The sequence below is a fragment of the Phalaenopsis equestris genome, unplaced genomic scaffold (assembly GCF_001263595.1).
Source record: "Phalaenopsis equestris unplaced genomic scaffold, ASM126359v1 Scaffold210247, whole genome shotgun sequence".
Lineage (NCBI taxonomy): Eukaryota > Viridiplantae > Streptophyta > Magnoliopsida > Asparagales > Orchidaceae > Phalaenopsis > Phalaenopsis equestris.
In genome coordinates this window covers 474168-490544 of record NW_018229347.1, presented here as the reverse complement: position 1 = coordinate 490544, position 16377 = coordinate 474168, and the positions used below count along the sequence as shown (strand labels likewise).

General features: G+C 35.2%; 1 protein-coding gene across 2 annotated transcripts in view; it reads left to right on the top strand.

Moving 5' to 3' along the window:
• Positions 1-15491, top strand: part of LOC110036731 — a 15712-nt gene extending 221 nt beyond the window's left edge. For both annotated transcript variants that reach the window (XM_020741244.1, XM_020741243.1), the window contains exons 2-7: positions 12165-12615; positions 12850-13010; positions 13090-13170; positions 13283-13358; positions 13457-13555; positions 15143-15491. In XM_020741244.1, coding sequence (XP_020596903.1) covers positions 12201-12615; positions 12850-13010; positions 13090-13170; positions 13283-13358; positions 13457-13555; positions 15143-15249 — 939 coding nt within the window. In that variant the 5' untranslated portion in view covers positions 12165-12200 and the 3' untranslated portion in view covers positions 15250-15491. The remainder of the gene's footprint in view (positions 1-12164; positions 12616-12849; positions 13011-13089; positions 13171-13282; positions 13359-13456; positions 13556-15142) is intronic.
• The last annotated feature ends 886 nt before the right edge of the window (positions 15492-16377 follow it).

Genomic DNA, 16377 nt, shown 5'->3' with positions numbered 1-16377 from the left:
CTTCCGATAATAATCAGCCTTTCAAGCGCCTTGTCCGATCGCAATCAACTCGTTTGTAGTTCGTGATTGGTGATCGTTTTAACTGTTTGCACATATGCATGCCATGCTCTTCACCCTATAGATTTATATTGTCTCGAATTGAATCCTCGTGCACTTGTGTCTCTTTTGTTTATTCTTGTCTTTTGCACGTCTACGCTCGGCTAAGGTTCGTGGGGGTGAAAGGTGTCTTTCTTTTTTTCTTCCATCATAATAAATAATAAACCAATTTAATAATTTAGATTCAATGAACTCTAGGTTAATTGGCAGGCTTGCAGATTTTGGTTGAATATTATTGCTGAGTCTGTTAAGTTTGCTTTCTTATGTATTTGGATGTCCCTTTCTTTTGTTTTTGTTTTTTTTTTTTTTGCTACTTGCTGGGGATTATTCTTGTTGTGATGCAAACTGCAAACAATCATGTTTCCAATCGAATGGTAGGAGGTCAAGCCCGCTAAGAGTGTGATGCTATTTTTGTTTTATTCATGAATGTAGTCTTTTCTTTTCTTTTTGTTTTTTGTTTTTTTTTGTTTATTTTTTTGAGTCAGATTCCAACGATTCATATGCTTCTATTTGTCCTTTTTATTTGGTTTGGGCCAGATTCCAACGATTCAAATGCTTCTAATTGTCTTATTAAATGGTGGTAAAAGGATATTTCTTTCTGCAAAATTCCTTTTTTTTGGGGAATAATGTCCACTTGACATTCATCCCTACTTTGTTTCGTTAAACGGATAAACAATTCTCTTGGATAAAACAGATGTAACCTTTTTGAGAAAATTTTCTAGGAGCAACAAATGCTGCATGAACTGGACTGCATTATCATCTTCGTTTGAGTATTCAGTTTTTGTTGGAAGATATTCATTCGAGCATTATAGCAAATGCTTAAATGAGATGGAAAAATGCTTGAAGCTGGTGAAAATTTGGTTGCTCAAGAAATCCGAACTGTCTATGACTCTTACTGTAATGTGTGCAGTTGGGCTTATAGTTGAACCTCCTAGAGTGTTTGTTCTGGGCAATGCATAATAAAAGAAATGCCTGAGTACCTAATCAAAGGATCTGATGAGCTTAGTTTTATTTGGTTGAGTTAAGCTAGGTCACACTGCTCTTGGAGTGTTTATCTAAAATTCAACGTTACTTATTTTGTAGATTCAACAATATTTGGGGTGTAGATCACTTTAGGCATCACTCGCATATTTACACAAGGTTTACTGATTCAACATTGAAGCTCAAGTCTAATGGGGTTTATGTTCAATGACTCACATCTTAGGATCTAACTTCTTGTTTACAATGTCAAACAAAGATCGTTCCTTTTTTTACTTATTCTTCACACTTCCCAGAATACGAGTGACAACCCACATCAGATGCTATTCATTTAAATGAAAATATAGATCTATTTTGTCTCTCATGCAAATACAGATGTGTATAATTTCCATGTTATTGTCATGTTTTTATGGATTCCTTAACCCTAGTAAACAATGTTCATATCCTATCTTTCTGTGAGCCTTGCAATAGTCATTTAGATTTCTCAATGAATCTTTTGTACTCTCACTTTTGGGGATATTTAAGTCAAACACTTGCACAACCACATCTTAAATTGAAGTGTAGCGCTTCTATTTTTGCTCACTGATTAATTTTAGGCTATTGTATCCTCTTTAAATGTCTCATTTATACTACTACTTGTGGCAGGGATAACTTTTTTTTTTTGAATGTTAGAGGTGTTATTAATTTTATTCTTTGGTTTTAACTAAGATATTGAAAGTTGTCATCAATTCTATTTTTGTTGACATACATTGTCAACGTGCTTCTCACCACATCCACGCTACACAACCATTTGGATGCACGCCAATAGTTGTTCAACATGACTCACAGTCAAGTTCACTTTTTTCATGAATATTGATGTGTTATATGGATAAAGGTGCTAACAAAAGATTTCATGTTGGCCTTGCAATTCTAGTTTCAATTTTTCTGAATATTTAGTCTCTTTTGTAAGAAGAATTGTAAATAATGGATTTTATTAATGGTTTGCTTTTAGCAAACTTGCATTTTTAACATTCTTTTGTGCAATTAGCCTGTAAGAAGAATTGTAAAAAATGGATTTTATTAATGGTTTGTTTTTAGCAAACTTGCATTTTTAACATTCTTTTGTGCAATTAGCCGGATTTGGGATATAGATTTCTTTTGGGCTTTAATTAAGCTTGATACAATCAGACCAAACATCAATTTAATCTTACACATCAAGAAAATGTAAGAGCCGAGAGGGCCAAGAACAAGCACAAGAGGACCCAACCCAACTTCATTGTTTAACTTTTAGATTATGATTATTAGAGTCACTTCTCCTCTCATATTCACTCAAGAAGTTTCATTGCAATTTCATTCCCCTTAGTGAACTTTTATAACACTATTATTATGCTAAAACAAGAGCTAACTTCTTCATTGATCCTATCACGTGGTTATTTTTCTTATGAGGATTTTTTTTTGGAAGTGTTATTAATCATCTTCTTCCCATGAACACTCCAATTTCCCAAAAGGTCCTCATCTTGATGTCTAACTTTTGTGGGTTGTTGATGACCCACACAATAAGGTCAAATATTAATCCCATCCATAATTATTACCCAATAGGTGCAACTAAGTCTTAATTTATGAAACTACAGGTCATTTGTGAATTTTGACTGCTAAGCATTTTTACTCTCTACGCTCATGTATCTTCCTAGGCTCAATAAAAAATCTTCTTTGCTGTGATAAAATGATTTTAAAAAGAGAGATCTTGCATGGATTGACTTCTTAGGGTTATTAAGAATACTGAAATTTGAAAATCACTTCCATTTTTGTTGGGCATGAAATTAGTTTGAATTGATTTTGTGTTCATTTAGGTCAACTTAAAATGATTTAGAGGCTGGTGTGTGTGTGTGTGTGTTTGACTTTCATGATAGGTTAACTCTAATTTCTTTTATAATTTATTTTCATTTATTGGTCTGTTAGCTGTTGCATATAAATAATTTTGTTCCATTGTATATGATTCTGCTTGACTCTTAAGAAGTTAATAATCCAATCAAAGTTGACACGACACATGCTAGAAGATGCTAGGGGAATTCAAGGCTTCTTGATTTCTTTTCTTCTTTGATTTTGAATAGGTTTTGATATTATTGTGGTTAGACAATGCATAAGCATTCATATAGATAAATAGGGCTATCAGAATGGCTTTTTGTTCGCATTTAACTTGTGTTCGGCTCATTAAGTAGCTTGTGTTCGATTCGCTCTTTAAGTAAATGAGCCTAATACAAAATTTTTTTTGCACTGGATATATAAACCAACTGAACACGAACAAAGATTTGTTTGCTCATGTTCATATATATATCTTAAAAAGACCGACGACAACATGAGCATGTCTATCCCATATGTGCTAGTTTGACTCAGCTGGATTCAAACCCGGGACAGAGGAGACTTACACGAAGCTGTCATACAAAGTAGGCCACTGGTTACGCACACATATGGAACTCCTATGAAATTGATGAAATGGACTATTGGTTTTGACCCAAGCAAGGAGCCCCCAATTGTTCCCATCTGGTTCAAATTGCCCAATCTCCCTATTCAGTATTACCACCAGAATGTGTTGTTTAACATTGGTCATACTCTTGGTTGTCCATTGAAAGTGGATGCACCAACTTACAAATTGGCTAGGCTAGCTGGGGCTAGAGTTTTAGTAGAAAGCGACATAACCCTGCCTGATGTGAAGAGAGTTTGGATTGGCACTCAAGATGAAGGATTTTGACAAAGCATTGTCGTGGAACAAAGACCTCTTTACTGCCCTCACTGTAGAATGTTTAGGCACACTGTGGAGAATTGTTAAAGACTTCAAACACCTTCCAAGAATATTGTTGGCCCCCCAAAAGGTGCTACAACTCAAGGAGGGTCTAGTTCTATACATGAGAATGAGCTAAGGAGGAACAACTAAAATTATAGAAAGAGAGGTCCAAACCAATATCTTGAATAATTCCTTGGGTGAAGGGATTGATCATGGGTCCATTCCTACTTCCATTGACACTCTCATGTTGGGCGAGAGAGATATAGGGGTTGACTGTACTGAAGAGAGACAGCTGGATATCAACCCTCATAAAGTTGATATCCCCACTATATACTTGTTAACTGATGTGTTAACTGAGGAATGACAAGTACAAAGGAGTAACAAAAAGAAGAAGGGGAAGATGGATCCCAAGTTAAGTCGGGATAATCAGGCTATTGAAGGAACTTCCAGCATTCAGCAACCATATCTATCCCCCAAAACTAGAGGAAAAGGGAGGACCTTTTCTCAATGATGAATTTTTTGTGTTGGAATATTAGGGGTGTTGCACACCCCTACTCTCTCAAAAGATTAATAAATCTTGTTAGAACCCACAAAATCTGGTGTTTTGCTATCTTGGAACCTATGGTTACAAAGCATTCATAGAGTATTTTAAGAAAATTTCCTAAATTTACCCATTATGCTAATTCTAATAATAAGATTTGGCTTTTTGCTAGAGTTGAATTACAATGTATGTATAATTCTACGGAATCACGCTCAATTCATCCACATTCAAGTCAACATTGGTGCTCAGTTGGGTTAAGCAACTTTTATCTATGCTAGCTGCATTGCAAGGCAGCAGGTTTCCTTGTGGCTGGATCTATTGAATATAAGCTACACAATTAATTCCTTCTGGATTTTGGGTGGAGATTTTAATTGTGTTACATCTCCTGCTGAGAGAAGAGGAGGCATACCTCCTTTACAGTCTTCAAGTAATAGATTCAATGATTTTTTATTTGATGGTGTTGTTTATGACTTGGGGCTTCAGGGTCCTAAGTTTACTTGGAGGAGGGGAGCTATGTAGGAAAGATTGGATAGGATGTTGGGGAACTCCAAATGGCTGCAAACTTTTCCATTTACCATAATCAATCATTTAGCCATGTCTGGGTCTGATCATAGGCCCCTCTTATGTACTATTTAGAATGTAGCTAAACCTGAAGGCTCCCCTTTCAGGTTTCAGAACATGTGGGCACTTCATCCTAAGTTCCTCTTGGAGGTTAAAAAGGTATGGCTTTCTAAGGGGGATTGTAATCCTTGGGTGAATCTATGGAACTTGCAAAAGAAGTAGGCTCATCTTTTAAAGAAGTGGAACTGGACTGAATTTGGAAATATTCATGAAAATTTGATTGCAGCTCAAAGAAAAGTTTTGCAGTTGGAAGATGGTTTTCAACAGGGTTTAAATTCTGAAAGAGATTTGCATGAAGCTAATGAGGAACTCCTGGTCCAGGTTAACTACACTAAAGTCTTCTTGAAACAAAAAGCTGCAATTATCAGATTGATTGAGGGTGATAGAAATTCTAGTTTCTATCATGCCTGCTTTAACTTTAGAAGGAAATGTAATATGATACTATCAATTTCAAACTCTGAAGGGAATAGGTTATCCACTGCCACTGAAATTGCTCAGGATGCTGTGAATTATTTTCAAAAATTGTTTAATACCCACCCAACTTATAGGTCACAGATTGAAGAAAACCTCTTTGCTGGCTGTTTTGATTATGTCCAAGGGTTAGAACTGACACATATTCCATTTGATTTGGAGATTAAGGATGCTCTGGATTCCATTGATGGACAAAAAACTACAGGACCAGATGGATTTACTGCCAATTTCTATAAAGTGGCTTGGTCAGTTGTCAGGGATGATTTCATTGCTACTGTTCAGAATTTTTTCAAGCGTGTTGACCCTCCAAAATATTTTACTGCTTCTACCTTTACACTGATTCCTGATTCCCAAGAATCAGATAAGAAAGGATTGGGGTATTTCAGGCCCATCAGCCTAACTAATGTTCTGTCCAAAGTAATTAGAAAAATCATTGTTTTCAGGCTTCAACCCCATCTCCAGAAGCTCATTAGCTTAAACCAAGTGGCTTTTGTCAAGGGCAGAAACATTTCTGATAACATTTTGTTGGCCCAGGAACTCTAGTTAGATTTGGACAAGAAGTGTAGAGGAGGCAATGCTATCTTTAAGTTGGATATTAAAAAAGCATATGATACCATTAATTAGGATTTTATTCTGGAAACTCTTTCAGCTAGGGGGTTCTCAGTGGATTTCCTTAATTTGATAAGAATATGGCTTAATTGTAACAATCATTCAGTGCTTATTAATGGCCAGTGCCATGGCTTCTTTTCAGCTTCAAGAGGAATCTAGCAAGGAGACCCCTTGCCCCCTACAATTTTTATTTTTGCCATGGATTATCTTTCAAGGTTATTGAATCAAATGTTTGCTAGGTCTCCTCATTTGGCATACCAGCATAGATCCAATGTATGCATTAGTCACTTATCATATGCTGATGATGTTATTATCTTCTCCAATGCATCCAAAACTGCTATCAAGACCCTTTATAAGGGACTTAAGCACTTTCGACATGCCTCAGGTATGGAATTACATAAACAAAAGTGTCGAATTTTTGTTAGCACTAATATTACTCCCCAGATCAAAAGTTGGATTTCTCATTACACTTGGTTCGAAATGGCCTCCTTATCAATTAAGTACCTTGGGGTTCAGCTTTTGAAGGGTAGAACTAAGCAGACAAAATTCAATGAGGTGCAGATTAAAGCCCAACTACATTGTTGGACAAACTCTTTTCTTTCCAATGGAGGGAGAATTACACTCCTTAAAAGTATCCTAATAGTTATCCCTTCTTATGCTTTACAAATGTTCACAATGAAGAAAGGTACACAAATACTTTGGGCATAATCTTCAACAAATTTCTATGGGCTAGACAGAAGAGACAATATCACTGGCTTTCTTGGCAGAAACTTTGTAAACCTCTATCTGCTGGAGGTTTGGGCTTCAAGGACTTTCAGCACTTAGGCTTCATAAATCAGTGCAAACTGTGGATAAAATTCAGAGCCCAGGACGGCCTTTGGGCTAAGTTTCTGTGGGGAAAGTATTGCAAATTTCTTTACCCCAATCTTGTTAGTATTAAGATGGGTGATTCAAGAATTTGGAGAAAGATGATGGAAGTCAGAGACCAAGCTTGAGGAATTTTTCATTTGGGAGTTGGGAAAGGGGCAAGTCAATTTCTGGCTTCACAGATGGGTCTGGAATGGGGAAAAACTCCAGTGCAATATCAATAGTCCAAATTTACAGGAACAAGTTAAAGATTATTGGTCTGAGGAGCAATGGAATTCGAGGATGCTGAACACCATCCCAAACAGTGATCAAACTCAGTTGGTCCAAAACACACCATTCTCCATTGGTCCAAAGGATAAGATAATCACCAATGACTCCTCACGGAAACTCTCTGCCTATATTTATCATAATTTCTTCCAGTGGCAATCTGTAGAGTGGGGAAAAGCCATTTGGGGGCAGCATTTAACTACCTCAATGTCTTTTTTCTGCTGGAGGCTCTGGTTATCTCTTCTCCCAAATGATGATATACTGAAAATGAAAGGACTGAGAGGACCCTCATGCTGTTGTCTGTGTAATGATGAGGAGGAGACCCTTGAGCATTTTTTTTTCAACTGCAATTTTCACAACAGATCTGGTCTGAACTTGTAATGAAACTAAAAGTGGATACTATTAATATCAGCTGGGAGAAATTTGTCAATTGCTGGAGGGATTGGCAGGATGCTAAACTTCAAGTCATTCCATGTGTGGTTGCATGGTTTATTTGGATGTGTAGGAATCAAGCTAAATATGAGAAGATTAAGTCAGTGATCTCAAATTGCATTTCTTATATGCAAAAAATTACTAAGTATCTGAAGTTCCCTAAACTGTTTAAACATTGGAGTCCTAATTCCAGAGTTAAGCCAAACTTCAAACCTCTTACAGTATTCTGGACCCCTCCTCCCTTTGGATGGGTAAAAGTTAATACTGATGGGAGTTTTCTAAAGGGATTTGCTGGGTTTGGAGGTGTGTTCAGAAACTTCCAAGGGATGTGCCTACTTTATTTCTCCTCTCCTACCTGGGTTTGGGATGCATTGGAGGCAGAGATGATAGCCATATATTGGGCTATATTTGTTGCTAACAAATGTCAAATTCAACAGTTAATTGTTGAGTCTGACTCTCTCACCTGCATCAAGATTCTGTTGAAAGAAGAAGACCCCCTTGGTATATTCTAAGGTGGATAAATAAACTGAGCACTGAGCTGGGTAGTAGAAGAGTAAAATTTCAACACATTAGGCGAGAGGGCAATAGCCTGCCAACTTTCTGGCAACTAGTGGAAGGAACTCTAAAGTGATTACAGTTGGCAAGACTACATCTTCAAACCTATCTCTTCTTTTGACAGGAGATAATTTAAGCTGCCCTTATGTGCATGTCCTGTGTAGGGAAATAGGTTGGTTGGTCTATGAATCAGAATTGCAATCAAGAACAATGGAGATAGTGTCTACTACTGCAGCCTTCTTTCTTCTTCTTTTTTTGGTCATTTTTCTTTCCCCTTTTGTCATAGGGGGTTTTGGTGTTTGGCTGTTTTCTTCAGATTCCTTGCATGACTATTGAGGGGTGTGCTAACACTTGTGCTGGTGTTGAGTCAACCTTTCTCTAGCTTTTGGTTTTGTAACTTTACATTTCTTTAATATGTAAGGAGCCACTAACAGCTCCTTTTTGGTTATATATATATATATATATATAAAATAATAATTGATGAGTATTAATTTAAATTATTTATTTGACTACAAGGCGACAAAGATTTAAAATCAAGTAAAATTTATTAATTAAAAAATATATATAATAATAATAATAATTATAATAATTGATGAGTATTAATTTAAGTATTTTAATTGACTACAAGGCGACAAAGATTTAAAATCAATTAAATTTTATTAATTAAAAAAATAAAATAAAAATATAATAAATTTTATTTAAATGAATATTTTAATATAACTAATAAAATTTAAACTTTGCCACTGCCCTTAACATTCTACGATTGCGTGAATAGGGTTATCAAAATGAACCGTTCGCGAACAGTTTGTGTGACTCGCTAAGCAACACGAACAAATTTTTTTGTGCTCGATGTATAAATGAACCAAACACGAACGGTGATATTTTTTTTATGAACTGAACATTAGACAATCCTTGGCTCACTAATGCTCGACTCGTTTACGACTCTAGAGCAAATAAGACTCTCTTCCTTTTTATTGAAACACCCACCTATATGTAATTGATAAACCCCACCCTATGAAATTTTAAGTTATTAGGACCTTTAGCTTAGAACGTTATTATCATTGAAGGGATTGATGTGATCAGAACTAAAAGCTTATAACTATGAAGGCATCCCTCTTTTGGTGATCTCTATTTTTCTCTGATGTGCGATTTATGGAGAATGGTGAGCCATTATAGCTATTTTTGGATTTAGATGGTTTTTGTGAGTTTAGAATTGTATTATTTTTGTTCTGTGATGGTAGGCTTATGATTATAATTATTGAATTTTCCAGGCATATAATGTTACAATTGCTTGACGAAATTCTACTATCCTCTTGAACTTGTTGCTTGTTGAATGCGAGTTCCTTGAGTGTGCGATAAAAAATGATTGCCAATTTATTCTTGAAATTATCATCTCCTTTTTACATGACAAGGATCTTGTATTTGTTGGATTCTTTCCTAATTACTTTGTCTTCAAATTCTATGATTGTCGGTGTGATTGATTTTGATCAAATTTATTATAATCTCAATTTTCTTAATTGAGGTGTGAGTTTGTGATTTACGTGTGAATTTTCTTGGGCCAAAGTTTTTTATTGTGAAATTATTATTTGGGTGATTATTAAGTTATTATTTGGCATGAATTTTATCCATTTTCTTAATTTTCTTTAAAAGATATATATTTTTATTTTAATTAAGTGTTTATGAAATTGAAATGTGCCTTATCATGTAATATTTATATTCTCATTCTAGATTTTCATTGATAAGAATATCTTAACTATAGGACAATCAACACCACTTTATGCTATGAGCGCTAATTAATACCTTAAATTCATCTCTATTCTAGTTTCACATTCAATCAGTCATTTGCATAATTCTTAGACAGTCATTATAATCACATTCTTGAAGCTGTTCTTGATGATAAAATTATGTCTGCTTTTAATGGTGGATAACTTGTAAAGTGGAGAAGTGGACGTTTAAGTGATAACTTATAGATATTGGTATGAAAAATTCCACAATTTTGTCTAAATATATGAGAAAATTATCAACTAACAATTTTTTCCCATGCTTGGTGGTATGTGGACATAAATTTAAAATTTCCTGTTGTCTAGATTTATTTATGTTATCCAGTCTATTAAAATTTATTATTTTTATTTACTTATCTTAATTTTGTTGTCGAATATGTTGCCAAGTTGCTAGCAGTTCACCGAATTTTGTTAGCAGCTTGTTAGCAATCTTTTAGCTTTTTGGTATTTTGTTCATCTATATTTATAGACACGAGGCATATATTCTTTTTATGGATATTTTAACTTATATTCTAATATTTTGTCTTTTATCCTGAATTTTGTTCTTTGTCTATTTGTAGGGCTAATCAAATAATGATGTTAATGCTTTTTTGACCATAACTATAGATGATTTTTCCCTAATTGATATCTTGTGATGAAATTTAGAACCTGTCTTTAGGGTTTTTTAAAATGGTTGTTCAGAACATTAATGATAATTTTTTGCTAGTTCCTTCAAGATATTGTAGTATTTGGTTTTTATTAGATTTATAACAACAATTCCTAGTTGTTACTACTTATTATTAGTTTTTATTCCCTCATTTTGTGTTTCATTTTTTGTTTTATTTTGTTTTTTTTTTCTTATTTGTTTTATTCTATTTTATTTCTTTCCTTTGTTGTGTGCATTGTAATCTAGTTTTAACATCTCTATTATCAATATTATTATGTTGCATTATTCCAAATCTTAACATGGTATCAGAGCCATTATTCTAACCATAGAGCCTCTAACCTAGCCACTGGCCAGTTGCTGATCCTTCCTTGCAAGGTTTCTGCTGCCCAACACCTTGGGTTTTCCCATATTTCTTTCTTCGTGCTGCCCTACTCTGCGCCAATCTCACGGCAAGCCCTGCTACATGCCTTTTGTCAACGTCGTCTCCTTGTAGAAAGGCCGCTGGACTATCCTGCAGATGATTCAGGCCATCAGATTCCCTCTGCATAAAAGTAGTTAAACTGTCTTGCGGGTGATTCCAGCCATCAGATGCACTTCTGCCAACCTGGGTTCTCTCAAGCGAACCTAATTTTTTTCCCGTCTAGTGTAGATAGAGAACTGTTCAGCCATGGGATCTACCTTTTCTATCCTCAATCAGAGATCTTTCTATATCTCAGCACCCTGGTATGACATTTGGCTCAGTTGGAATCATGGTGGACTCTTCCTCCATTGAGTCTTCTGTCGACGGTGTGCTTAAGTCTATCGGAGGGTTGACATTGATTTCAATTCTTCTGCAATCTGGAGGACTAGAAACCAATATGAACTTCTTTATCACAACCCAAAAACTGAACGACAGTAATTTTCTCCAATAGTTCCAAGTGATATCTTTGTTTTCCAAAAGACATTAAATGTTGTGTCTATTTTAATTGAATTTAAATATCTCTCATTCTATCAATAATATTATGCTGCATTGTACCAAATCTGAAGTGTTAATGATTTATATGGTTGACTGAGAGGTTCATTTAACAATGATGCTTTCTAGTAGGACATTCAAATTTAAGCGTTCCTTCAGGTCTTATATTTTTAAAATTGGCAATTATATTTGTAGCACTTGAAACTTTGTTATTTAAAAATTTAGCACCTCTGTCATCCTTTTTTCAAATTAGCACTCAAGTATCAAAATTCATGATATAATCCCAACCCACATTTTTTATTTTTATAAAATTTTCAATTGTTTGATTGTGTCATGCAAGTGCTAATTTTGTAAATAGTAATGTTTCCAGTGCTGTGTATGTAAATATCCCTTTTAATATTATTGAGCAGTCATTATCAGCTATAATCTGACATAGCAAATTCTTGTATATATTCATCAATAGCTGTTATGCATTTTGCATTGTTGTGCATTTCTATCTGCAATTTGTATTTTATAAAGGCTATTTTTTCCATTCATTCATGTCACTCTATCAATGTTAAATTGGTTTGCACTCTGGACTTTCGTAGGAGCTCCAAAAGGTCCACTAAGCAATAAATAGTGGCATGGGAGGGAACGGGAGAGACGACTTTTTTGGTGTGCAGGATTCATTTCTAGACTCTAGTGTTTTCGGTCGAGCAAGGAGCATGTCATCAAATTTCTTTGGTGGTAGGAATCTATTTGACGACCCATTTTTCGCTGATCCTTTCTCTGCTTACCGCTTCAGAAGCACCATGGGCCCAAGCATTTTTGAGAATAGCATATTTGGTTCACATGGAAACCCATTTGGAGAAGGAAATAATTTCGAATTTTTAGAGAATCATCTTTTGCAGAGACATAAACCTTCTGGCCCAATAATTGAAGAGATGTCTGATGATGCTGAGAATGTCGAGACTTCTGAGGAGCATGAAAAAGATCCTGAAAAGATTCTCAGTTCTACAAAGGAAGCATGGGCTCAGGATCCCATTGAGAAATCAAGAGGTTAGTTCTTATAGGAGTGAAGTGACAAAATACTCGCTGAATATTTATGTGGTGTCATTTTAGTCTAATATTCTGTAATAATATCAAATTATATACTTTTGTACTGAAATGCCCCTTGACAGAGAGTCAAGCGACTAGTTTGATACTTTTCTCGTTATTTTAGCGTATAGTTTTATTCCTTGAAGCATTTTTGCTCTTAGAACACTAGGTTAGCTGAGTTCTTATGAGCTGCAGGAGTTAAAGAGCATCAAAAAAATCAGAATGAACTACATAAACCTTCTGGTGGGGAACCTCAAACGAGTAAATATGCCTTTCACAGCTCAACCACGAGATATGGTGGCATTAATGGGACATATTACACATCTTCCACTACGATGAGAATGAGCGGCGATGGGGTAAGTCGAAGCTTTAAAAAAATGAATCTGCTATATTTCCTGGTCATTAATATCTACAACTGTGCTGGATTTTGTGAAGGTGGTGGTGGAAGAAAGGAAAGAAGCTGATGCCAGTTCAGGCAGGGCGACACATAGGGTGTCTAGAGGAATTCAAGACAGGGCAAGTGATAGGGATTTGATGTCTTTTTAATTCTTTTTTTTTTCTTTTCGTCCCTCCTGCTTTTTTTTTTTTTTTTTTTAAATTCCTTTTGTAATTTGGTTTTACATTCCAGGGCCACTCATTTACCAGGAGGCTGAATTCTGATGGAAGGGTGGATACCATGCAGACACTGCATAATCTAAATCAAGGTCTATGTAACAACAAATTTTGGGAAGTTGATGAACGTCACATTTTGAAGTTTTCATTTTATTTTAGTGCTAAATGAGTACTCTTTTTTGGTTTTTAGATGAGCTGCCTGGATTTGAAGCAGCATGGAAGGGGAGTGCTGGAGAAACCTTGCTGGAATGGAATCCAGGGATTAGCATGCGTGGATATGAAGAGACGAGTGAGTAGAATGATTGCATTTGCATATTTAATATGTAGACTTGTTTCAAATGCATATGCCTGAAACGCAAGGGAAAGTGAAACAAATAATAAGCTATGGGTGAGACGTTTTTTTTTCCCGTTGAAGATGGTGACCGGTGGATGACTGGAGATATCCCACGTATTATATGTTCATAATTTTTGCTGGAAACAATTTGCTGTAGGATAATTATCTAGACTTGGGTTGTACATTACATGGTTTAAATGTAATAATATTTTATGATTTAGGAAAATAGGAATTTAATAATATTTTAAGGACTTCGAATGATTAGGAAAGACTATATTAGATTGAGATTTAGTCAATTTTGATGTACATAATCTAATGCAAGTTTTTGTTATGGAAGCGGGACTAGAGTGATTTTATAGCATTTAAACATGCTAAATATGTCACCAAGCTCTTAAGATTTTAATATATAGACTTGAGCTACCCTTCGAATCAGCATCATGACTCAGAGAGAAGCCAATGATAGCTACCCTTTGAATCAGCATCATGACTCATAGAGAAAAGCCATTGATAGCCATCCCCAAGGGGAGAGATGTGCAGGTTCGATAGGTCTAATGGCAGTATCTGAACCATTGAAAGTCGGTTGGACTAGGGGACTATTATGTACTACTTTATAGTTTGAGTGGCGTTGGGCTCCAAATTTTCTAATGCACAAGCATTAGACGCCAATGTGCTTAGTCGACAACATCATCGAGCACTCTGGGTGACTTTGATGAGTGCTTCTGGTGACGTGATGATATTGACAATGCAGATGAACCTATAAAATGAGTTTCACCAAGTTAAGGGCTGATTCCATCGAGAATTGACTGAATCCCTTGAATTCAAGGTGATTTTGAGACAATGAACCACTAGGCATAGGGGAATTTGATTGAGGTGGGTTTGCCATGGTGATGTGACTTTATAAGGAGGAAGGGTATTGACCTTGGTTGACCAGATAAACTCTTTGGAAAAATTCAAGTTCTTAGGATGGGCCGCTGAGATGAATTTTGGAGTTGCTATGATAGGTGCTAGTAGAAGAATAAAACTAGGTTGATTGAGTTGAGAATTGAATGTCCCTAAAGCGACGATCACATTTTAATGTTGAATTTGTTAATGTGTTTTTGAGAAACAAAAGCGGGTCCCATTAGAATGGTTGGCTCCCTTGAGAAATTTACAAAAGTGGGTTTCAAAGAAGTTAAATTGTTAGCCTTAGGGTGAACCAGATGAAATCTCTCAAAAAGGAGACTTCGTGGGATGATTTGCCATGATAGTGATTTCTAGGGATACGAATTAAATATACAAGTAAAGATTTGAGTACTATTTAGGTAAATGTAAAGTTCTAGGTTTTAATTATATAAATAGATGCATATATCTCAATCCCAAAATACAAACCTTACCCTACTTGTGTGAAGAGAGCAGGCAGTTGTAGGGAGCTAGTGTGGCTGTTTTGTCTGTCAAAACACATATATACGGCTTGCTAATGAAATGCCATGCTCTAGATGGTGTGGCCGACTGACATTAATTATAATATAGTCAATACAGATTTTACCCTACATATTTTTGCAGGGCGCAGCAGCAATCGAAGTGGACGGCCGTCGAAGGTTATCGAGATTGAAGCTATCCCGTCCACAGCAGATCAAATAGAGGTATCAAGAACCGGATCTCAGACGTAACGATATATATTCAAGTCCTTAACAAGTTTACTCCTAGACTTCATCCCTGCATAATTATATCATGCTCCACTTAGTTCTGATGGGTTTATTCCGTCGAATGCTATGTCCAATCATATACATGTGCTGAACCTATATTAATTTGCTCAGTAGGTGTTTTTAAGTAGTGGTATTGTTCTCCATCGTATTGTCACAATGTTGTAAGAGTTTCTGCTGCTGTTATAATACATGGACTTTTGTTTTAATTGTGTTTAATAATTAATTATCATGCATTCTTCATTAAATCACCGTGCCGGCATTGGTATTTGATGATTTTTAGAAGATTTTCATGTGCCTTGATAACAAAATAGTTTAATCAGCTAATTAATAGTATTTTACTTGGTTTAGCCATTAAAACATAATAATGTTTTAAATGTAAAATTCATAGCTTTTTCTAAAACCTAATAATATTTTGTTTCATTTTAAATAATTATACAAATTTCTATTATATATATTTTGCTACTTAAGAGACTATCATATGATTTTATATTTATTACTTCTGACAAGATTCAACTCTCTTTAGTTTGGGTCAAATTAAATTGCAATCATTATTTATGTCAAGAGCTCCGACACAAATCTTTTCGCTGCATATTTCTGCATGGGTTACATAATTTTCAGCTCTTTTATTAGATTTTTTATTTTATTGATTGCCTGTGAATCTACATCTACGTCTTATGAACCTGACCTGACTACTGGATTTTTATCAAATTAGCGTCTGATAATTCTGACATTAATTTACAAAAACCCAGACGTAAATTCATACTAACAGCGGATTTGCGTTAGCATATGATCAACACAAAAATGAGTTTCATAAATACAATTAACGTCAACAGTAACTGTCATAAATAGATTTACGTGTGACATTGTTGACGTTAGTCAATTTCAATGTGATTGAAGCAGATATAAATGTTTTTTATGATAATTGTGTCCGCTATTTGCAGCCATAAATTTATGTTGGACGCTGCATCCACTATTTCAAATCGGTAGGAAATTTAAAATATATACTCACAACCAAGACAACACATAACATATTGTTGAAATAAGTATCAACAGTAAAAACGAATAGAATTTAACAAACATTACACAAAATCT